The sequence below is a fragment of the Lolium perenne genome, chromosome 7 (genome assembly GCF_019359855.2).
Source record: "Lolium perenne isolate Kyuss_39 chromosome 7, Kyuss_2.0, whole genome shotgun sequence".
Classification (NCBI taxonomy): Eukaryota; Viridiplantae; Streptophyta; class Magnoliopsida; order Poales; family Poaceae; genus Lolium; species Lolium perenne.
Window position 1 is genome coordinate 321,499,220 of NC_067250.2, and position 21,234 is coordinate 321,520,453.

General features: G+C 45.1%; 1 protein-coding gene across 1 annotated transcript in view; it reads right to left on the reverse strand.

Moving 5' to 3' along the window:
* The window catches only part of LOC127314961 (aminopeptidase M1-C-like), a 42,025-nt gene extending 41,667 nt beyond the window's left edge, over positions 1–358 (reverse strand). The window contains exon 1 of the mRNA XM_051345503.2: positions 62–358. Within this exon, the coding sequence (XP_051201463.1) occupies positions 62–358 (297 nt within the window). The remainder of the gene's footprint in view (positions 1–61) is intronic.
* Between the last annotated feature and the right edge of the window lie 20,876 nt (positions 359–21,234).

The window sequence follows — 21,234 nt, forward strand, 5'->3', positions numbered from 1 at the left end:
TATTTTAATACTATCCTATAACTACCATTTAACAGATTTCCTGACCTCACCTCCTCCAAACCTCACCTCCGTTTCCTCCATCGGCACCGGCAGGGCGCCCTCCCTCGCCGTCCTCCACGGCCACGCCCCCAACTCTCCTCCGCGGCGGCACCCCCGACCACAAATCCGTCCGCCCCGCCCCCATGCCCTCCGCCGGCCCCTGCTCCCCTGCTTCCTCCCAGCACGGCGCCCGACGGCGGCTCCCTCCCATGCCCTCCGGCTCTCTTCTCGTCGCCTGCAGCTTCCGATTCACGCGGTAGGCGAGCGGAATCGCGCGGGAGGCGCGCGGGCGAGGGAGCAATGATCCTGGCTTGGTCATCCAGATGTAGAGGACGCACCCAAGAGCTGGATGGACATCTATCGACCCATGTCCATATACATGTGCTGCTGGAGACGGTTTTTTAGACTCGGTCCTCTATATGTCGTATAGATGTCCATTTGGATGATCTCCTGGAGATGCTCTAACGTTGCTATCCCCATTCCCTTGCCATGCTGCATCGTCTACATGCTCGACCTGATTGTAGGTTGATGCTCAAAATTCAAATGTGGGTCAAGGCAGACTATATGCTCGCTGGCATTTACATGCTTCGGATCAAATTTTGTTTGTAGCACTAATTTATACATTTTCTCCTCAAATTCTTACAAAACTGATAATGAATGCATATTTAGATTGGAAATACATTTTCTAGCCGGAAATAAAAATAGTTAGATAATTACTCTAGTACGTAGAAAATTATATTCCTAACAAAACTACAAGGTATTTAACCTTTCAGCCTTGCAACAGTCAAAGAGTTGAGAAAATAGAGACATGGTGGTTGTGCAGAGTAAAACACAAGCACTCACGACGTGGTTGGATCTAGACATGCTCGTCAAATAAATTCGACATATTAATAACTACAAAAATGAGCCCTCTATAAAAAAACTACATTTCCTTCCTCGACTGGAATCCATGCAGAGGGGGCAGGCTCATTCTTATCTGTGCCTTCTCTCTTTTTTATCCCGCCGCTTTAGAGTCTCACATGAGAAACCGGCTAAACCCCAAGACTTTCCTAGTGGGGCTGCCGACCGAAGATGACCGAGGGGAGGCACCGGATGATCCCTTGTATGTAGTTGTTGTAGGGTTGTGCTTGTAGCTTTTATGTTTGGTGTTATGCATGTGCTTAGGAGTAGAGCACTGGAGTTTTTGGAGCGGTCCGGTGTGCCCTGATTGTTCTTCCTCTTCCCATGCAGCTCCATCGGTCGGACAAGGAGGCGTGGAAGAAAGTCATCACCGTCATCTCCATAAATAAGATATGTGGTTTCGACTATGATTTGGAACTTCTTTAGCTCGGTGTTGTCATTCTCCCCATATCAGTGTGGTGCATGTAGACGGAGGTAGGGGCCAAGCTCGAGATTGGGGAATAGTTGGATGATTGCAGGGAAGTGTTGATTCCACTACTTCTAAGTGTACACTCTTGGTGGCCTAAGTTTGGTTGGCGACCCTGGTGGAAACTCCGATTGATGTCGGCGATCGCGTCTATTGTTTGTTGAACCTCCATGCAAAAGCCTCTCGAAGGACTTCCGGTGGTGCCTTTCCTTCCTCTCGGTTCAAAGTGGTTCCATCCACGGTATCGACGGAGAAATCCATGGCGGTAGCCTTTGTTCTTTGGCGGGGAAGGAGGACCCAATTACTTTTTCTGATAGTATGTTTAGATTTTCTTTTTGAAAAAGTTTGGGGTTGTTATGTAAATTCTCTATTTTGGGGTCCCTTATGTGTTTTGTACCCTCATCTCAGCTAATTAAAACATCTTCCAAGCCCTTGGGCCTTTCCCCTATTAAAAAGAACTACTAACACTGAGCTAGGTTGACTTAATCTTCGATCCAAAAATCATCCTAATTAATTTATGTTTGATAAGAGACAATTTATTACTCAAATAATGCATCATGACGATACAGTTCAGAAGAGAGGTTACACCCGGCTTCTGCATAACTACTATGGGAATAGCTACAAAACCAAAAATAAAAGTTAACTAAGTTGAAATACAAGAGTCAGAAGAGCTTGTAAAACTACTATGTCATCGGAGGCTCAATCCATAAATCATGCTGCCATCCGTGTGGGATAAAAGTATTACTCATCGTATTGTCCAACCATGTAGACACATCCATAAACATGTCGCAATTCTCCACACAAAGACAACCACTAATGAAATAAATGAGTACACCGGTAGATGACCTGCAATAGAAAAAATTGTTACAATTGAAAACATTGTTATTTATACATAGCCATAGTGACCATATAAGGACAAACACTCCCACCCTAGTAATAATTCTAATCTTGTGATATATACCATGTAACAAATTTCCAACAAAGTTTGCAGCACTACATGGTGGATGCAAGTTAGAATCAACTTGAATGGTTTATATATAGAATCAATCGAGAATTTACCGCGCTCATGTAGATTTGAATGAAATTCATTTGCCCCTTGCAAAAGTTGGACCAATGCCAATCGTCCTAGCAGAGCATTCCATATCACAAGTCTAGAACCAATTAAATCTTGTCTGAACCGTCACATTTCATGGTAATGTCTCCAAGACCGTAGCAATTGTGTCGCACTCGTGACATACAATATTGTATAGATCTAGATATTGTTCCCGAAGTTTAGTATTACCTAACCACTTGTACTCCGAGAATCTAATTTCCGACTCATCCTTACTAGAAAATTATCCAAACTGAGAAGATGTTCTTCATCGCCATTAGACCGGCCGAAAAATGTGAGTCACCCGGTTTCTGGTAAACATGTGACAAAGCTTTTGTGCTCGTGAATTTCCTTTTCAGGAGATATTGCCAAAACCCAATTTAAGTAAGAAGGTTGTAAAGGCATTTCCCAAGAAGAGCTATGTTTTTAACCTGAAGGTGTAAGGGTACATTGCCCCTATGTGTGGTTTTGGTAATTAATGACAACCCCTATGGACTAATGTTTTCATTGAGTTTATATGAAGGAATATTCCATAGGTACTACTTGCTCTCCATGTGTTGGATTCAAGTATGGATGCCATGAAGATAAAGGTATACCTTGTGTATTGGCATCAAGATCATCGGTATGAAGATATATATATGTGATATGATCAATAAGAAGAAATGAAGATGGAGTTCTTATGTGGAACTCAATATTAGCCATGCTCTATCTTAAGTGAGTATGTGAAGATACAAGGTTGAGTTGGGCAAGTTCAAGATGAGCATCTCAAGTGAATCACATACTTGAAGCTTGCCGTCCATTTGATGATAATGGACTAGTGAAGATGTGCATCAATGGAGCTTTTCCATCATAGTGTATGGGGGAGCATTTGTGAGTCTTCACGAAGCAACATTGGTCAAGTGAGGCATTCCAGCTTGAGTGAAGCTTGAAGAGTTATCATCAAGATCAAGCGGGATGCGCAAGGCAAAGGTATGGCCTTGCTAGGTTTTCCTTTTACCGGTCTCAAGGTGGATGTTGGGAGACCGGATTATAGGATAGATAGCCGCACTATTAAGAGGGGCTTTCGGTTGAGTAACTTGATCACATCGTCTTAGGGAGCTCAATCCTTTGCATACTTTGCATATCCTTATTGCTTCTTGGTGTTTCTCTATGTGAGGTTCTTGAGCTTGTTGCTAGCTTTACAACAAGCCCAAGTTCATCGAAAACGGAGTTCGCATGCATCTTCTATGGCGTTTTCGAGGTTGGGTAATTTTACTGGTTATTCATGATATAAGGTTCTACCTTTTATATTCATGATAAAATTCCCTTCTACAGATTCTTGAGTTTTCACTTTCTATTGGATAGCATTTGTTGTTATCTGATACGCGTACAGCACGCGTCCGTTGGGAACCCCAAGAGGAAGGTGTGATGCGTACAGCGGCAAGTTTTCCCTCAGTATGAAACCAAGGTTTATCGAACCAGTAGGAGCCAAGAAGCACGTTGAAGGTTGATGGCGGCGAGATGTAGTGTGGCGCAACACCAGGAATTCCGGCGCCAACGTGGAACCTGCACAACACAAACCAAGTACTTTGCCCCAACGAAACAGCGAGGTTGTCAATCTCACCGGCTTGCTGTAACAAAGGATTAGATGTATAGTGTGGATGATGATTGTTTGCAGAAAACAGTAGAACCGTATTGCAGTAGATTGTATTTCAGTAAAGAGAATTGGACCGGGGTCCACAGTTCACTAGAGGTGTCTCTCCCATAAGATAAACAGCATGTTGGGTGAACAAATTACAGTTGGGCAATTGACAAATAAAGAGGGCATGACCATGCACATACATATTATGATGAGTATTGTGAGATTTAATTGGGCATTACGACAAAGTACATAGACCGCTATCCAGCATGCATCTATGCCTAAAAAGTCCACCTTCAGGTTATCATCCGAACCCCCTCCAGTATTAAGTTGCTAACAACAGACAATTGCATTAAGTATTGCGCGTAATGTAATCAGTAACTACATCCTCGAACATAGCACCAATGTTTTATCCCTAGTGGCAACAGCACATTCATAATCTTAGAGATTTCTATCACTTCCCCAGATTCACGGAGACATGAACCCACTATCGAGCATAAATACTCCCTCTTGGAGTTACAAGCATCTACTTGGCCAGAGCATCTACTAGTAACGGAGAGCATGCAAGATCATAAACAACACATAGATATAAATTGATAATCAACATAACATGGTATTCTCTATTCATCGGATCCCAACAAACACAACATATAGAATTACAGATAGACGATCTTGATCATGTTCGGCAGCTCACAAGACCCGACAATTAAGCACAATGAGGAGAAGACAATGATGACCCACAAGTATAGGGGATCGCAACAGTCTTCGAGGGAAGTAAAACCCAATTTATTGATTCGACACAAGGGGAGACAAAGAACACTTGGAAGCCTTAACAGCGGAGTTGTCAATTTAGCTGCACCTGGAAACAGACTTGCTCGCAAGAGTTTATCAGTAGTAACAGTTTTATAACAGTAGCAGTAGTGAAATAACAGCAGCAGAGTAACAAAGACAGCAGTAGTGATTTTAGTAAACAGCAGGATTAAAATACTGTAGGCACGGGGACGGATGACGGGCGTTGCATGGATGAGAGAAACTCATGTAACAATCATAGCAGGGCATTTGCAGATAATAATAAAACGGTGTCCAAGTACAAAGCAATCAATAGGCATGTGTTCCATATATAGTCGTACGTGCTCGCAATGAGAAACTTGCACAACATCTTTTGTCCTACCAGCCGGTGGCAGCCGGGCCTCAAGGGAAACTACTGGATATTAAGGTACTCCTTTTAATAGAGTACCGGAGCAAAGCATTAACACTCCGTGAACACATGTGATCCTCACATCACTACCATCCCCTCCGGTTGTCCCGATTTCTGTCACTTCGGGGCCATTGGTTCCGGACAGCGACATGTGTATACAACTTGCAGGTAAGATCAATAAACAATGAATATCATGATGAAACAATAACATGTTCAGATCTGAGATCATGGCACTCGGGCCCTAGTGACAAGCATTAAGCATAACAAGTTGCAACAATATCATCAAAGTACCAATTACGGACACTAGGCACTATGCCCTAACAATCTTATGCTATTACATGACCAATCTCATCCAATCCCTACCATCCCCTTCGGCCTACAGCAGGGGAATTACTCACACATGGATGGGGGAAACATGGCTGGTTGATGGAGAGGCGTTGGCGGTGATGATGGCGATGATCTCCTCCAATTCCCCGTCCCGGCGGAGTGCCAGAACGGAGACTTCTGGCTCCCGAGACGGAGTTTCGCGATGTGGCGGCGTTCTGGAGGGTTTCTGGCGACTTCGACTTCTCTCCGTGCGTTTTTAGGTCGAGGCCGATAAGTAGTCCGAAGGAGAGCGTCGGAGGCCGGCCGAGGGGGCCACACCATAGGGCCGCGCGGCCCCCCTAGGCCGCGCCGCCTTATGGTGTGGGGCCCTCGGGCCTCCACTTGATTTGTCCTTCTGGCTCCGTCAGTATTCTGGGAAAATAGGGCCTTCTGCATAAATTCCGAGGATTTTCCTGAAAGTTGGAATTCTGCACAAAAACGAGACACCAGAGCAATTCTGCTAAAAACAGTGTTAGTCCGTGTTAGTTGCATCCAAAATACACAAGTTAGAGGCAAAACAATAGCAAAAGTGTTCGGGAAAGTAGATACGTTTTGGACGTATCAACTCCCCCCAAGCTTAGCTTATTGCTTGTCCTCAAGCAATTCAGTTAACAACTGAGTGATAAAAGAACTTTCACGAACACATTTGCTCATATGATGTATATATTCTCATGCTATGGCTAATACTTAAGCAGTTCATAATGAGATATATGCAAATAGGATCATCTAATAGCTATGTCAATCATGGAGAGGTACCAACAATTAATAATAAGCATCATGAATCATGTATGTAAGCAGGATTGCAATGTTCATAAGAGAGTATGATAAAGTGGTATCTCGCTTGCCTGTATTCGATTGGCAAAACATAAATGCCCGGGCACCTCTGGAGTTCATAGAAAGACTAGAAGTAGTGATTGTCAAAGATAAAAGCATCAAAGTTATACCACAATCAATCATATTTTGAGACAAGCATATTATACTAAGAATGACAGTTGTGCTCTCAAGATAGTGCTCAAAGAAATAATGGAGACACAACATAGAAGTAAAAGATTGACCCTTCGCAGAGGGAAGCAGGGATTAACATGCGCTAGAGCTTTTCATTTTTGTGTAGGAGATATGCCCTAGAGGCAATAATAAAGTGGTTATTATTTATATCTTTATGTTTATGATAAATGTTTATATATCATGCTAGAATTGTATTAACCGAAACATTAGTACATGTGTGATATGTAGACAAACAAGAAGTCCCTAGTATGCCTCTTAAACTAGCTTGTTGATTAATGGATGATTAGTTTCATAATCATGAACATTGGATGTTATTAATAACAAGGTTATGTCATTATATGAATGATGTAATGGACACACCCTATTAAGCGTAGCATAAGATCTCGTCATTAAGTTATTTGCTATAAGCTTTCGATACATAGTTACCTAGTCCTTATGACCATGAGATCATGTAAATCACTTATACCGGAAAGGTACTTTGATTACACCAAACACCACTGCGTAAATGGGTGGCTATAAAGGTGGGATTAAGTATCCGGAAAGTATGAGTTGAGGCATATGGATCAACAGTGGGATTTGTCCATCCCGATGACGGATAGATATACTCTGGGCCCTCTCGGTGGAATGTCGTCTAATGTCTTGCAAGCATATGAATGAGTTCATAAGAGACCACATACCACGGTACGAGTAAAGAGTACTTGTCAGGAGACGAGGTTGAACAAGGTATAGAGTGATACCGAAGATCAAACCTCGGACAAGTAAAATATCGCGAGACAAAGGGAATTGGTATTATATGTGAATGGTTCATTCGATCACTAAAGTCATCGTTGAATATGTGGGAGCCATTATGGATCTCCAGATCCCGCTATTGGTTATTGGTCGGAGTGAGTACTCAACCATGTCCGCACAGTTCACGAACCGTAGGGTGACACACTTAAAGTTGGATGTTGAAATGGTAGTACTTGAATATGGAATGGAGTTCGAATATTTGTTCGGAGTCCCGGATGAGATCCCGGACATCACGAGGAGTTCCGGAATGGTCCGGAGAATAAGATTCATATATAGGATGTCATTTTATGTGAATTAAAATGTCGCGGAAGGTTCTATGGAAGGTTCTAGAAGGTTCTAGAAAAGTCCGGAAGAAACCACCAAGGAAGGTGGAGTCCACATGGGACTCCACCTCCATGGCCGGCCAACCCTAGTGGGGGAGGAGTCCCAAGTGGACTCCCCCTTAGGGGGCCGGCCACCCCCCACATGGGAGGTGGAACTCCCACCTTTGGTGGGAGTCCTAGTTGGGCTAGGTTTCCCCCTCTTATGGAAGGTTTTTGGTTCGGGTCTTATTCGAAGACTTGGACACCAACACTTGGGGATCCACCTATATAATGAGGGGCCAAGGGAGGGGGCCGGCCACCCCAAGACCACAAGCTGGCCGCCCCCCTTGAAGTGGCCGGCCACCCCTCCCAAACCCTAGCCGCCCCCCTCTCCTCCATATCTCCCGCGTAGCTTAGCGAAGCTCCGCCGGACTTCTCCACCGCCACCGACACCACGCCGTCGTGCTGTCGGATTCAAGAGGAGCTACTACTTCCGCTGCCCGCTGGAACGGGAGGTGGACGTCGTCTTCATCAACAACCGAACGTGTGACCGAATACGGAGGTGCTGCCCGTTCGTGGCGCCGGAACCGATCGTGATCAAGATCTTCTACGCGTTTTTGCAAGCGGCAAGTGATCGTCTACCGCAGCAACAAGAGCCTCATCTTGTAGGCTTTGGAATCTCTTCAAGGGTGAGACTCGATACCCCCTCGTTGCTACCGTCTTCTAGATTGCATCTTGGCTTGGATTGCGTGTTCACGGTAGGAAAATTTTTGTTTTCTATGCAACGTTATCCTACATTTTGAAATCAGGAGTAAAATCATTTTGAGAGGTGTTTGTCGTTGTCAACGAATGGTAATGGGTACACTAACTACCTCGCCAACCGGACTCCCAAGAGCGGCTCCCATGAATTATTTGCATGTTTATGTGGCACTCCTTCCAACCTTTCTTACACAAACCATGGCTAACCGAATCCTCGGGTGCCTGCCAACAATCTCATACCATGAAGGAGTGCCTTTTTATTTTAGTTTTATTATGATGATGACACTCCCCCCAACCTTTGCTTACACAAGCCATGGCTAACCGAATCCTTCGGGTGCCGTCCAACAATCACAAACCATGGAGGAGTGTCTATTTAAGTTAATTAATTCGGGACTGGGAATCCCGTTGCCAGCTCTTTTTGCAAAATTATTGGATAAGAGGATGTGCCACTAGTCCATATGAGAGTCCGTCAAAAGTAAATGACAAGGTTGAAAGCTAAACACCACATACTTCCTCATGAGCTATGAAACATAAACACAAATTGAGAAGCATTTTGAAGGTTTTAAAGGTAGCGCATGAGAATTTACTTGGAATGGTTTGAAATGCCATGCATAGGTATTTATGGTGGACACTCTGGAATAACTTGGTTTTCATGTGTTAGGAAGCATGAGCAGCGTTCCCGCTCAGTACAAGTGAAGGCTAGCAAAAGACTAGGGAGCGACAAATCAAGAGAGCAGTAACTGTCATAATCATGCTTGCGGCAAAATAAATTAACGGAGGCATAAAAGTGATACAAGAACTCTGAAGCAATATAAATCATCGAGGCTTAATTGACTTTGGTTCAGTCATATGCATGCGTGAGCATGTGCGAAGTCGATATAAATGAATTATTCAGAGGAGGATACCACAATGCCATACTTACTTATGAATAAAGCAATGCAACAAACATCCATGACATGCTACTCATATTAATAAATTGGAGCTAAACATGAGAGATCATAAACTACTAGACTTTCTCAAATAACATATACCTCACATGAACCAACTAAGCATGCTCACATGGATGAGTATATGTACAAAAATGAAAACAAATAGAGTTCATACCAGCCTCTCACCACAATCCAATTGTCGTAGATCGTCATTATTGCCTTTTCACTTGTATAGCTTGGATAATATGAAATGAAAACCACGCTCCAGCCACCGAAGACCATTGAACTCATAAATAACTTTACAAAACCAAAGAAGAACAGCAAATATTTTTGGTGTTTTCGAATTTGAGAACAAGAACAAAAGGAAACAAACAAACAAAGCAAAATCTTTTTGGGTTTTCTTATAGCAAACTAGCAATAGCAAATAAAGCGAAACAAATGCAAGAAACCAAAGGAAACAAATGGTGAAGAGAAACAACAGAAATATTTTTGGTCTTTTTATGTTTTGGGAAAGAAACAAAGCAAAAACAAAAAATAGCAAACTAAAAGAAACACAGAAAAGCGAGATGGCAGAAATCTGCCAAAACCTGACAGCAGTACAGAAATCGATTTTTACAAAAATCTTACGTTGCTCAGCTCGAAAGGTGTTCAACTAATGAAAGTTAGATAACAACCTGGGGAACCTGCACAAAAATTGGCAGCTCAAAATAACGTTCTGGCTGTGCGCACTAATTTTTCTAGTAACAGTCCAGAATCTATTTTCAGGCAGCACTTCCCCAAATATCATCTTCCTCTCATTAGAAAACCACTCAAACGAACAAAACAAATATGTACAAGTATCCAGCAATCATAATATGCAAAGAATGAGTGATGCCGGTATACCTCCCCCCAAGCTTAGGCTTTTGGCCTAAGTGGAGTTCAACCCCAACGAGGATCGCTGTTCCTCGCCGGTGGATAATTCATGGCGTAGTCATAGTAAAGTTCCTGTGCAGAAGAAAAGCGTGGAGGCTCCACATACCCAACATGTTGATGCGAGGAACTTGCTGCATTGGATGATGAGTCGAGGTGTTCCTCGGCCTCCTCCGCGTTGTCTCTTGCATGATGGCCTCCTCCCTCTATGTGTGCACTCAGTGCACCCTCTGTGACCGACCAATCCTCCCTGGAATCAAGGTTAGACAGAACAGGCGCAGGCAATCTTACTAGTTTCTCAGTTTTCTTAGTTATTCTCCAGACTTTCTTATAAAATGTCATCTTGTAAAACAGGTTACCCAAGTTGGAGGAATCAGAAACAAATTCATGTTTAATCATAGAGGCTATGTCAAGTTTTTCTATGGAGAATGGAATATCAAAATGATGAGGTTCTACATTATGAAAAGCTAGTAAACGAGAGGCGATGAGACCTCCACAAATTCCACCTTTCTCACGGTTAGTAGCGAGTCTATAAGCTATCAATGCCCCCAAATTATAAGTCCTACTACTTTGCAGTGCCGCAGCTAGAAAAGCTAAATCCGGGATAGAAAGTTTACCACCAATCTTTCTAGCAAGAACGCATTTAGTAATGAAATAGGCAAAGTAGCGGATAGCCGGGAGCTGAATGCTAGTGATTTTACCACTATCCTCTGAGAAACTCCTTCCATAGCAAATCATCTTGAAGAGGCTTAAGAGTTCTTGCGGCGATCCCCTTATCTTCTCGCATGATCCCCATTGCGGTACTCTAATTGCTGCACAAAAATCACTGAATGGCAAGTTGACAGCTTTATTGTAAATTTTATACTGAACCGTGGGGTTAGATCGCGACCAATTGAACTTAAAGTCCTGCACAAAAGACATAGTTAATTTTGCATATTGTCTTGGCTCTCCTTCAACAAAATCACTCAGCCCTGCACGAGAAATTAGATTCCGAACATCTTCCAATATTCCCGCGCTTCTCATGAAATCCGCGCACGGGTAGTAAGAGGGGTATACTCCCTCTTCACGGTTCACTCTCATAACTTGTTGGACCTCCAATTCTTGTTGGTTAAGTTGATATCTACTCCACTCCATTTTCTGAAATTTTCAACAAACAATATAAAATTTGATTTGGTGACATATAATCAAGGGGAACTACTATAGGAACTTGCTAGAGTACTAATCATGCATCAAAACTAGTTTCTACCACTTAGAACCAGCATGCAAGCTCACTAAACATGTTACCTACAGCAGCAAAATATTCAAGATATACTCAACCAAACAAAATTCTACTTGGATAGTGTTATCACCAGAATTTGACCTAGTCAGAGGTGGGCCGCGATCAAGATGGGCTTGAAGATTATATATGGAAGAATATATGTGAATCGGCCTTATGTGCAAAGTTTGGGCTAGTTGGCCCGTGTATCTGTAATATAGTAGGATACGTATCGATTAGATAGAGTTTGGCTCGTGCACGGTTGGGATTATTCCCACCTTAGAAAGTCTACGGACTATAAATATGTATTTAGGGTTTATGAAATAAACAACAATCACGCTCACCACAAACCAATCTAGGCGCATCGCCAACTCCCTTGTCTCGAGGGTTTCTTCCGGGTAAGCATCATGCTGCCTAGATCGCATCTTGCGATCTAGGCAGTACAAGTTTATTCGCTGTTCATGCGTTGCTCGTACTGAAGCCTTTTTTATGGCGAGCAACGTAGTTATCTTAGATGTGTTAGGGTTAGCATTGTTCTTCATATCATATGCTATCGACGTGCAACCCTTAGACATCTAGCCGCCCTTACACCTATCTTAGGTGTAGGGGCAGCACCCCGCTTGATCATTATTTAGTAGATCTGATCCGTTATGATTGCTCCTTGTTCTTCAAGGATTAGTTTAATATCTGCATAGTTAGGCCTTACAAAGGGTTGAAGGATCCAGCGGCGCGTAGGGTGTAATTTGCTAGCCCTAGACAGGATGTTCCGAGGATCAACCTCGTGTTGGTTTTTAGGCCTTGTCTAGGATCGGCTTACGATCACCGTGCGCGGCCGCGAGGCTCAATCACGAGTAGGATGTTCCGATTATGCGGTGAAAACCCTAAATCGTCGTAGATCGTTTTAGCTTTATCTTGATCAAGCAGGACCACCATATATTCGTACACCTCATGCGAATCATGGGTGGATCGGCTCTTTGAGCCGATTCACAGGACAACCTGAGAGCCGATCGAGGCTCGTATTTAATGTTTACGTGTATGCCATGCAGGAAACTAAGCGAGGCATCTCCATCACCTTCCTGACCAGGTATAGGTCAGGTGGCACGCCCTTGCACCAGCATCAGACGTGCGTGCCGGAGTCTTTGCGGGCCGTCGCTCGGAGGGACCAGGGCCAGCCGCAGCCCTAAGTTGCTCCCGGCTCTCCTGTGTTGCCCGTCGCTGCTCGCCGGTGGGTTTCTGACCGCAACACATTCTGGCACGCCCGGTGGGACCATCTTCTACATCAACCATATCGCCATCTACATCTGAGATGGCAGATGGCACCCCAGTCACGTACGAGGATCTGACCGAGGAGCTCAAGAAGAAGTACGACGAGGTCAAAGCGATCCTCGAAGCCGACCTCATCAGCTCGTTTCGCAGAACCCGTTCACATGGCGTCAGGTGGAAAGGGTTCTCGCCTGAAGGTGTGCTCGATGGAATAGACCTGTCCGCCCCGTCAGAAGAACGCATCAGGTCCCTGCGTCAGGAGATTAACTACATGGTGGCTCACTCGCTGCACCGCCATTCTGCGAGCCTGGTGAACGCTTTGGAGCATGTCGCTCTTCGCGTGATCCAGGAAATCATGAGGCACCAGTACTCTCCGTCAGGACCAGCTCTCGGGACTTACCAAGGAGAGATGCCACTCCAGTCCCGTCCGCCGCTGCCATTCGCGTTGGCAGCACCAGAAGTGCCGAATTTACCGGCATACGCCGTTGACATGGTGGAACGCACGTACCTTGAGAGGTGCCAGCCAAGATTCTCGTTCAATATCAGCATGGTAGAGCTTGGGCGCCACCCTGATAAGGAAGGGGACGAGGGCAGCTGCTCTCATGGCAAGGATAAGGAGGAAGCCGTTCCACGCAACCGGCTCCGGCAATCCCAAAAAATCCCGGTTACAATCAAGATGAAGGCCGATTCCAGCGATCGGCCCGTATTATCCTTACCACACGTTCTCCCCGAATTTAGTGTCGATCTAATGGGTGATGGAAAGCTAGGGTATGGGTTCACATCGGCTGACGAGCTGGAAGAAGTCGACATTGGACCTGGAGATAAGCCGTGACCAACTTTTATCAGCAAGAAGTTAGATCCACATCTTAGGAGTCAGATGATAGCTCTGTTAAAAGAATACCCAGATTGCTTTGCATGGGATTACACGGAAATGCCTGGGTTAGACAGGAGCATCATTGAGCATCGACTCCCCCTTAAGAAGGGATTTCGGCCGTTCCAACAACGAGCACGTCAGATGAAGGCCGAAATTCTGGAAGAGGTCAAGAAAGAGATTGAGAAGATGTTGGCCGCCGGGTTCATCAGGCCATGCAGGTATGCTGAATGGATCTCCAGTATCGTTCCTGTAGAAAAGAAGGACGGCCGATGGCGCGTGGCCATCGATTTCCGAGATCTCAATAGAGCCACTCCAAAGGATGAATACCCGATGCCTGTGGCAGAAACGTTGATCAATGCAGCTGCTGGCCACAAGGTGTTGAGCTTCATGGACGGCAACGCCTGCTATAACCAAATCTTCATGGCTCCAGAAGATATACACAAGACCGCATTCAGAGTACCAGGGGCAGTAGGCTTGTTTGAATATGTAGTCGTGACCTTTGGGTTGAAGAATGCTGGTGCGACGTACCAAAGAGCCATGAATTATATATTTCACGATCTGATCGGCAAGTTGGTGGAAATCTACATCAACGACGTGGTAGTCAAATCTGTCTCCATGGAGGGACACTTGGATGATTTGCGACGCGTCCTAGACCGAACTCGGAAGTTCGGACTGAGAATGAATCCAAAGAAGTGTGCCTTTGGTGTGACGACTGGTCAGTTCCTAGGTTTTCTGGTTCATGAACGGGGAATCGAGATCGGCCTGAAAAGTCAAGAGGCAGTGCGTACCATGCAGCCGCCCACCATGAAGAAGGAGCTCCAACGTCTCATCGGCAAGATAAATTTTGTCCGACGGTTCATCTCTAACCTGTCAGGACGAATCGAGCCGTTCATAGCACTGGTGAAGATTAAATCTGACGACGAGTTTCACTGGGGGGCAGAACAGCAGCAGGCGTTTGATGAGATTAAGCGGTATCTGACGACGCCGCCCATGTTAGTTCCGCCCCAACAAGACAGGCCGTTCTATATCTACTTGTTAGTAGCTGACACGTCCATTGCTTCGGTGGTGGTGCAACTCTATGAGGGTGTTGAAAAGGTCGTTTTCTACCTCAGCAGGAGGATGTTGGATGCGGAGACAAGGTATCCCGAGGTCGAGAAGCTTTCCCTCTGCCTGTTCTTCACCTGCACCAAGCTTCATCACATCCTTTTGACGGCAGAGATCATCGTCATATGCAAGTCAGATGTTGTCAAGCACATGTTGTCGGCCCCTGTTTTGAAAGGCCGACTTGGCAAGTGGATGTTTGCGTTATCGGAGTTCGATCTTCGGTATCAGCCTGCGAAAGCAGTCAAGGGACAAGCGTTGGCCGATCTTATAGCTGAACGGATCAATACCAATATAGCAGCACTATGTATACGTGCATGGGCTATGTTCTTCGATGGATCGGCTTGTGACGATGGTTGTGGCATCGGCATTCTGCTCGTATCGCCTAGGGGGGCAATGTACTCCTTCTCCATCAGACTATCTACCCCTTGCACCAACAACGTCGCTGAGTATGAGGCAGTACGTAAGGGAATGGAGTTGCTGCTGGAAGCCGGGGCAGAAGCGGTAGAGCTTTTTGGAGACTCGAAGTTGGTGATTAACCAGCTCACAGATGAATATAAATGTGAAAGTGAATCGCTTTTCCCATATTGGGTGGAATGCCGTGAGTTGATGACACGGTTTCGGTACATCAACTTTAATTGGGTCCCAAGATCCCGAAATACCGAGGCCAACGATCTCGCACAAATGGCATCAGGCTATAAGGACATATCGGACGGGTCAGAAGTTCAGGTGCAGTTCCTGGAACAGGATGATTGGAGAGCCAAAATCTTCAATTACTTAAAAGATTCGGCTCGGGGGGCACCTAAACGGATAAGATACAAGGCCATGAAGTATGTCCTCATAGGAGATGACATGTTCTACAGGACGTTGGAAGGGTTACTACTCAAGTGCCTGGGACCAACCGAGTCTAATCGGCTCTTACATGAGGTGCATGAAGGCGCCTGTGGAACTCATCAGTCGGCTCATAAGATGAAGTGGCTAATTAGGCGATCAGGGTTTTATTGGCCCACCATGCTTGAAGATTGCTTCAAATACTACAAAGGGTGCCAAGCATGCCAGATGTTCGGGAAGATTCAGATGGTACCCGCATCAGCAATGAACCCTATCATCAAGCCTTGGCCGTTTCGAGGGTGGGGCATGGATATGATCGGCAAAATCCATCCGGCGTCGAGTAAAAAACATGAATGGATTTTGGTTATTACAGATTACTTCACCAAGTGGGTGGAGGCCGTCCCTATGAAGAAGGTGAAATCAGAAGATGTGATCAAGTTTGTGAAAGAACACGTCATTCATAGGTTCGGGATTCCCCAAACTATCACGACCGATGGAGGTTCGGTCTTTATTTCTAAAGAATTCAGAAAGTTCTGTGATGACATGGGGATTAAGCTGATCCGATCATCTCCATACTATGCTCAAGCCAACGGGCAACCTGAAGCGTCCAATCAGAGCCTGATCAAGCTGATCAAGAGAAAAATTGACGAGAACCCTAGGGATTGGCATGAAAAGTTATCAGAAGCTTTGTGGGCCTACCGCATGTCGTGCCATGGAGCTATAAAAACTTCGCCGTACCAGCTCGTCTATGGACAGGAAGCCGTGCTACCTTGGGAAATTATGGCTGGATCAAGACGTGTCACGTTTCAGAATGATCTAACAGTTGAAGAATATGCAGCTTTGATGAGTGACACTATTGAGGACGCAACGGAACTTAGACTTTGGTCGTTGGAGAAGATTAAAGAGAACAAAGCCAGGGTAGCTCGTGCCTACAATAAGAAGGTTAGACCAAAGGAGTTTCAAGTTGGTGATCTAGTATGGGAAGCTGTGTTGCCGTTAGGAACTAAGGATAAAGCATATGGCAAATGGTCTCCTAATTGGCACGGTCCGTACAAAGTCGTCCAGGCCTTGAAGGGTAATGCATACATGCTGGAGCAGTTGGACGGCGTTAAGTTCCCAGTAGCCGTCAATGGTCAACACCTCAAGAAGTATTTCCCAAGCATGTGGGATGATGGGCAGTAAGGTATGGAGGCCGATTTTAAATCGGCCAGTAAAAAAAAAATCACAGCCGATGCGCAGACATCGACTTGAGAAAACATGCGGAGACAACAGTATGCGAGTACAGCCGATGCACGGGCATCGACTTCAGAATAATGTAAGCCGATGCCCTGCCATCGGCTCTCTGTACAGCGACTTCGTTCGACGATCGGCAAAGTTGACAAGGAAGCAAAATTAATTGAGGAATATTTTCTTCATTAATAGAGGGATTTCTTACAAAGAAAGAGCCGATTGCTCAGAGGAGAGAGAACAAAAGCCGACTACTACTACTAGTCCCTAATCTAAGGGCCGTTGCTGCCCTCATCGTCGTCGCTGCCGCCGGCGCAGCTGCTAATAGGCTCCTCATCGGAGCTCCCGTAGCCTTCTACGGGAGCCTCATCTTCCTCATCGTCGTCATCACTGTCGTCGTCCCACCAGGTGCGGAGACGCTTCGCCGGTGGGTAACCGTCGAGGGAATCGTCGTCGTCCTCCTCCGCCTCTTCCTCGGAGGAGGTGAAATCGTCCCAGGAGAAGCGGTCGTCCTTGTAGGATAACGTTGCATAGAAAACAAAAATTTTCCTACCGCGAACACGCAATCCAAGCCAAGATGCAATCTAGAAGACGGTAGCAACGAGGGGGTATCGAGTCTCACCCTTGAAGAGATTCCAAAGCCTACAAGAGGAGGCTCTTGTTGCTGCGGTAGACGATCACTTGCCGCTTGCAAAAGCGCGTAGAAGATCTTGATCACGATCGGTTCCGGCGCCACGAACGGGCAGCACCTCCGTACTCGGTCACACGTTCGGTTGTTGATGAAGACGACGTCCACCTCCCCGTTCCAGCGGGCAGCGGAAGTAGTAGCTCCTCTTGAATCCGACAGCACGACGGCGTGGTGTCGGTGGTGGTGGAGAAGTCCGGCGGAGCTTCGCTAAAGCTACGCGGGAGTTATGGAGGAGAGGGGGGCGGCTAGGGTTTGGGAGGGGGTGGCCGGCCACTCAAGGGGGGCGGCCAGCTTGTGGTCTTGGGGTTGGCCGGCCCCCTCCCTTGGCCCCTCATTATATAGGTGGATCCCCAAGTGTTGGTGTCCAAGTCTTCGAATAAGACCCGAACCAAAAACCTTCCATAAGAGGGGAAACCTAGCCCAACTAGGACTCCCACCAAAAGGTGGGATTTCCACCTCCCATGTGGGGGGTGGCCAGCCCCCTATGGAGGAGTCCACTTGGGACTCCTCCCCATCTAGGGCTGGCCGGCCATGGAGGTGGAGTCCCATGTGGACTCCACCTTCCTTGGTGGTTTCTTCCGGACTTTTCTAGAACCTTCTAGAACCTTCCATAGAACCTTCCGCGACATTTTATTTCACATAAAATGACATCCTATATATGAATCTTATTCTCCGGACCATTCCGGAACTCCTCGTGATGTCCGGGATCTCATCCGGGACTCCGAACAAATATTCGAACTCCATTCCATATTCAAGTACTACCATTTCAACATCCAACTTTAAGTGTGTCACCCTACGGTTCGAGAACTATGCGGACATGGTTGAGTACTCACTCCGACCAATAACCAATAGCGGGATCTGGAGATCCATAATGGCTCCCACATATTCAACGATGACTTTAGTGATCGAATGAACCATTCACATATATTACCAATTCCCTTTGTCTCGCGATATTTTACTTGTCCGAGGTTTGATCTTCGGTATCACTCTATACCTTGTTCAACCTCGTCTCTGACAAGTACTCTTTACTCGTACCGTGGTATGTGGTCTCTTATGAACTCATTCATATGCTTGCAAGACATTAGACGACATTCCACCGAGAGGGCCCAGAGTATATCTATCCGTCATCGGGATGGACAAATCCCACCGTTGATCCATATGCCTCAACTCATACTTTCCGGATACTTAATCCCACCTTTATAGCCACCCATTTACGCGAGTGGTGTTTGGTGTAATCACAGTACCTGTCCGGTATAAGTGATTTACATGATCTCATGGTCATAAGGACTAGGTAACTATGTATCGAAAGCTTATAGCAAATAACTTAATGACGAGATCTTATGCTACGCTTAATTGGGTGTGTCCCTTACATCATTCACGCACTGACATAACCTTGTTATTAATAACATCCAATGTTCATGATTATGAAACTAATCATCCATTAATCAACAAGCTAGTTTAAGAGGCATACTAGGGACTTCTTGTTTGTCTACATATCACACATGTACTAATGTTTCGGTTAATACAATTCTAGCATGATATATAAACATTTATCATAAACATAAAGATATAAATAATAACCACTTTATTATTGCCTCTAGGGCATATCTCCTTGAGTCTCCCACTTGCACTAGAGTCAATAATCTAGATTACATTGTAATATACCTAACACCCATGGCATTCTGGGTGTTGGTCATGCTTTGCCCTAGGGAGAGCTTTAGTCAACGGATCTGCTACATTCAGATCGGTGTGTACTTTGCAAATCTTTACTTCTCCATCTTCGATGTACTCGCGAATCGAGTGGTAACGCAGCTTGATATGCTTCAGCCTCTTGTGTGACCTTGGCTCTTGTGCATTGGCGATGGCACCCATGTTATCACAAGAAATGATTAATGGGTCCAATGCACTAGGAACCACACCGAGCTCTACAATGAACCTCTTCATCCATACCGCTTCCGATGAAGCCTCCGAAGCTGCTATGTACTCTGATTCTCGTTGAAGACTTCGCCACCGTGCAATCGCTTCGAGCTTGCCCGACCATCTGCAGCACCATTCAATATAAACACGTACCCAGATTGTGACTTAGAGTCATCGGGATCGGTGTTCCAACTTGCATCGGTGTAACCGTTTACAACGAGCTCTTGGTCACCTCCATAACAAAGAAACATATCCTTAGTTCTTTTCAAGTACTTCAGGATATTCTTGACCGCTGTCCGATGTTCCATTCTGGATCACTTTGATATCTGCTAGTCAAACTAACGACATGTGCTATATCCGGTCTAGTACATAGCATGGCATACATGATAGATCCTCATCGCCGAGGCATAGGGGATATTACTCATCCTTTCTCTTTCTTCTCGCGTAGCCGGTCCTTGAGTCTTACTCAATACCTTGCCTCGGTAACATAGGTAAGAACCCTTTCTTACTTTCGTCCATTCTAAACTTCTTTAGAATCTTGTCCAGATATGTACTCTGTGATAGCCCTATTAGGCGTCTTGATCTATCTCTATAAATCTTGATGCCTAATATATATGATGCTTCACCAAGGTCTTTCATTGAAAAACTATTATTCAAATAACCTTTAACATCGCTTAATAGTTCTATATCATTCCCGATCAATAATATGTCATCTACATATAATATCGGGAATGCTACTGTAGCTCCCACTCACTTTCTTGTAAATACAGGCCTCTCCATGACACCGTATAAACCCGAAGTCTTTGATCACCTTATCAAAGCGTCGGTTCCAACTTCTTGATGCTTGCTTCAGTCCATAGATTGAACGCTGAAGTTTGCATACTTTGTCAGCATTTTTAGGATCGACAAAACCTTTGGGTTGTACCATATACAACTCTTCCTCAATGTCTCCATTAAGGAACGCCGTTTTGACATCCATCTGCCAAATCTCATAATCGAAAAATGCAGCTATTGCTAACAAAATCCTCACAGATTTTAGCTTCGCTACAGGTGAGAAAGTCTCATCGTAGTCAACTCCTTGAATTTGTCGGAAACCCTTTGCGACAAGTCGAGCTTTATAGACAGTAATATTACCATCAGCATCTGTTTTTCTCTTGAAGATCCATTTATTCTCGACAGCCTTTCGGCTATCAGGTAAGTCTACCAAAGTCCATACTTTGTTATCATACATGGATCCCATTTCGGATTTCATGGCTTCTTGCCATTTGTTGGAATCTGGGCTCATCATCGCTTCTTCATACGTCGCAGGGTCCTCATCATTGTTATCCACAATCATGACATTTAGACAAGGATCATACCAATCAGGAGTGGCACGTTCCCTTGTCGATCTGCGAGGTTCAGTAGTTTCCTCATTCGAAGTTTCATGATCATTATCATTAGCTTCCTCTCTGTTGCCGGTGTAGGCTGCAGGTATAACTTCCGGTACTGCGCTACTCTGATCAACGAGTATAGATTCATCAATCTCATCGAGTTCTACTTTTCTTTCAGTCACTTCTTTAGTGAGAAATTCTTTCTCAAGAAAGGTTCCGTTCTTAGCAACAAAGATTTTGCCTTCGGATCTGTGATAGAAAGTGTACCCTATAGTTTCCTTAGGGTATCCTATGAAGACGCATTTCTCCGCTTTGGGTTCTAGCTTGTCCGGTTGTAA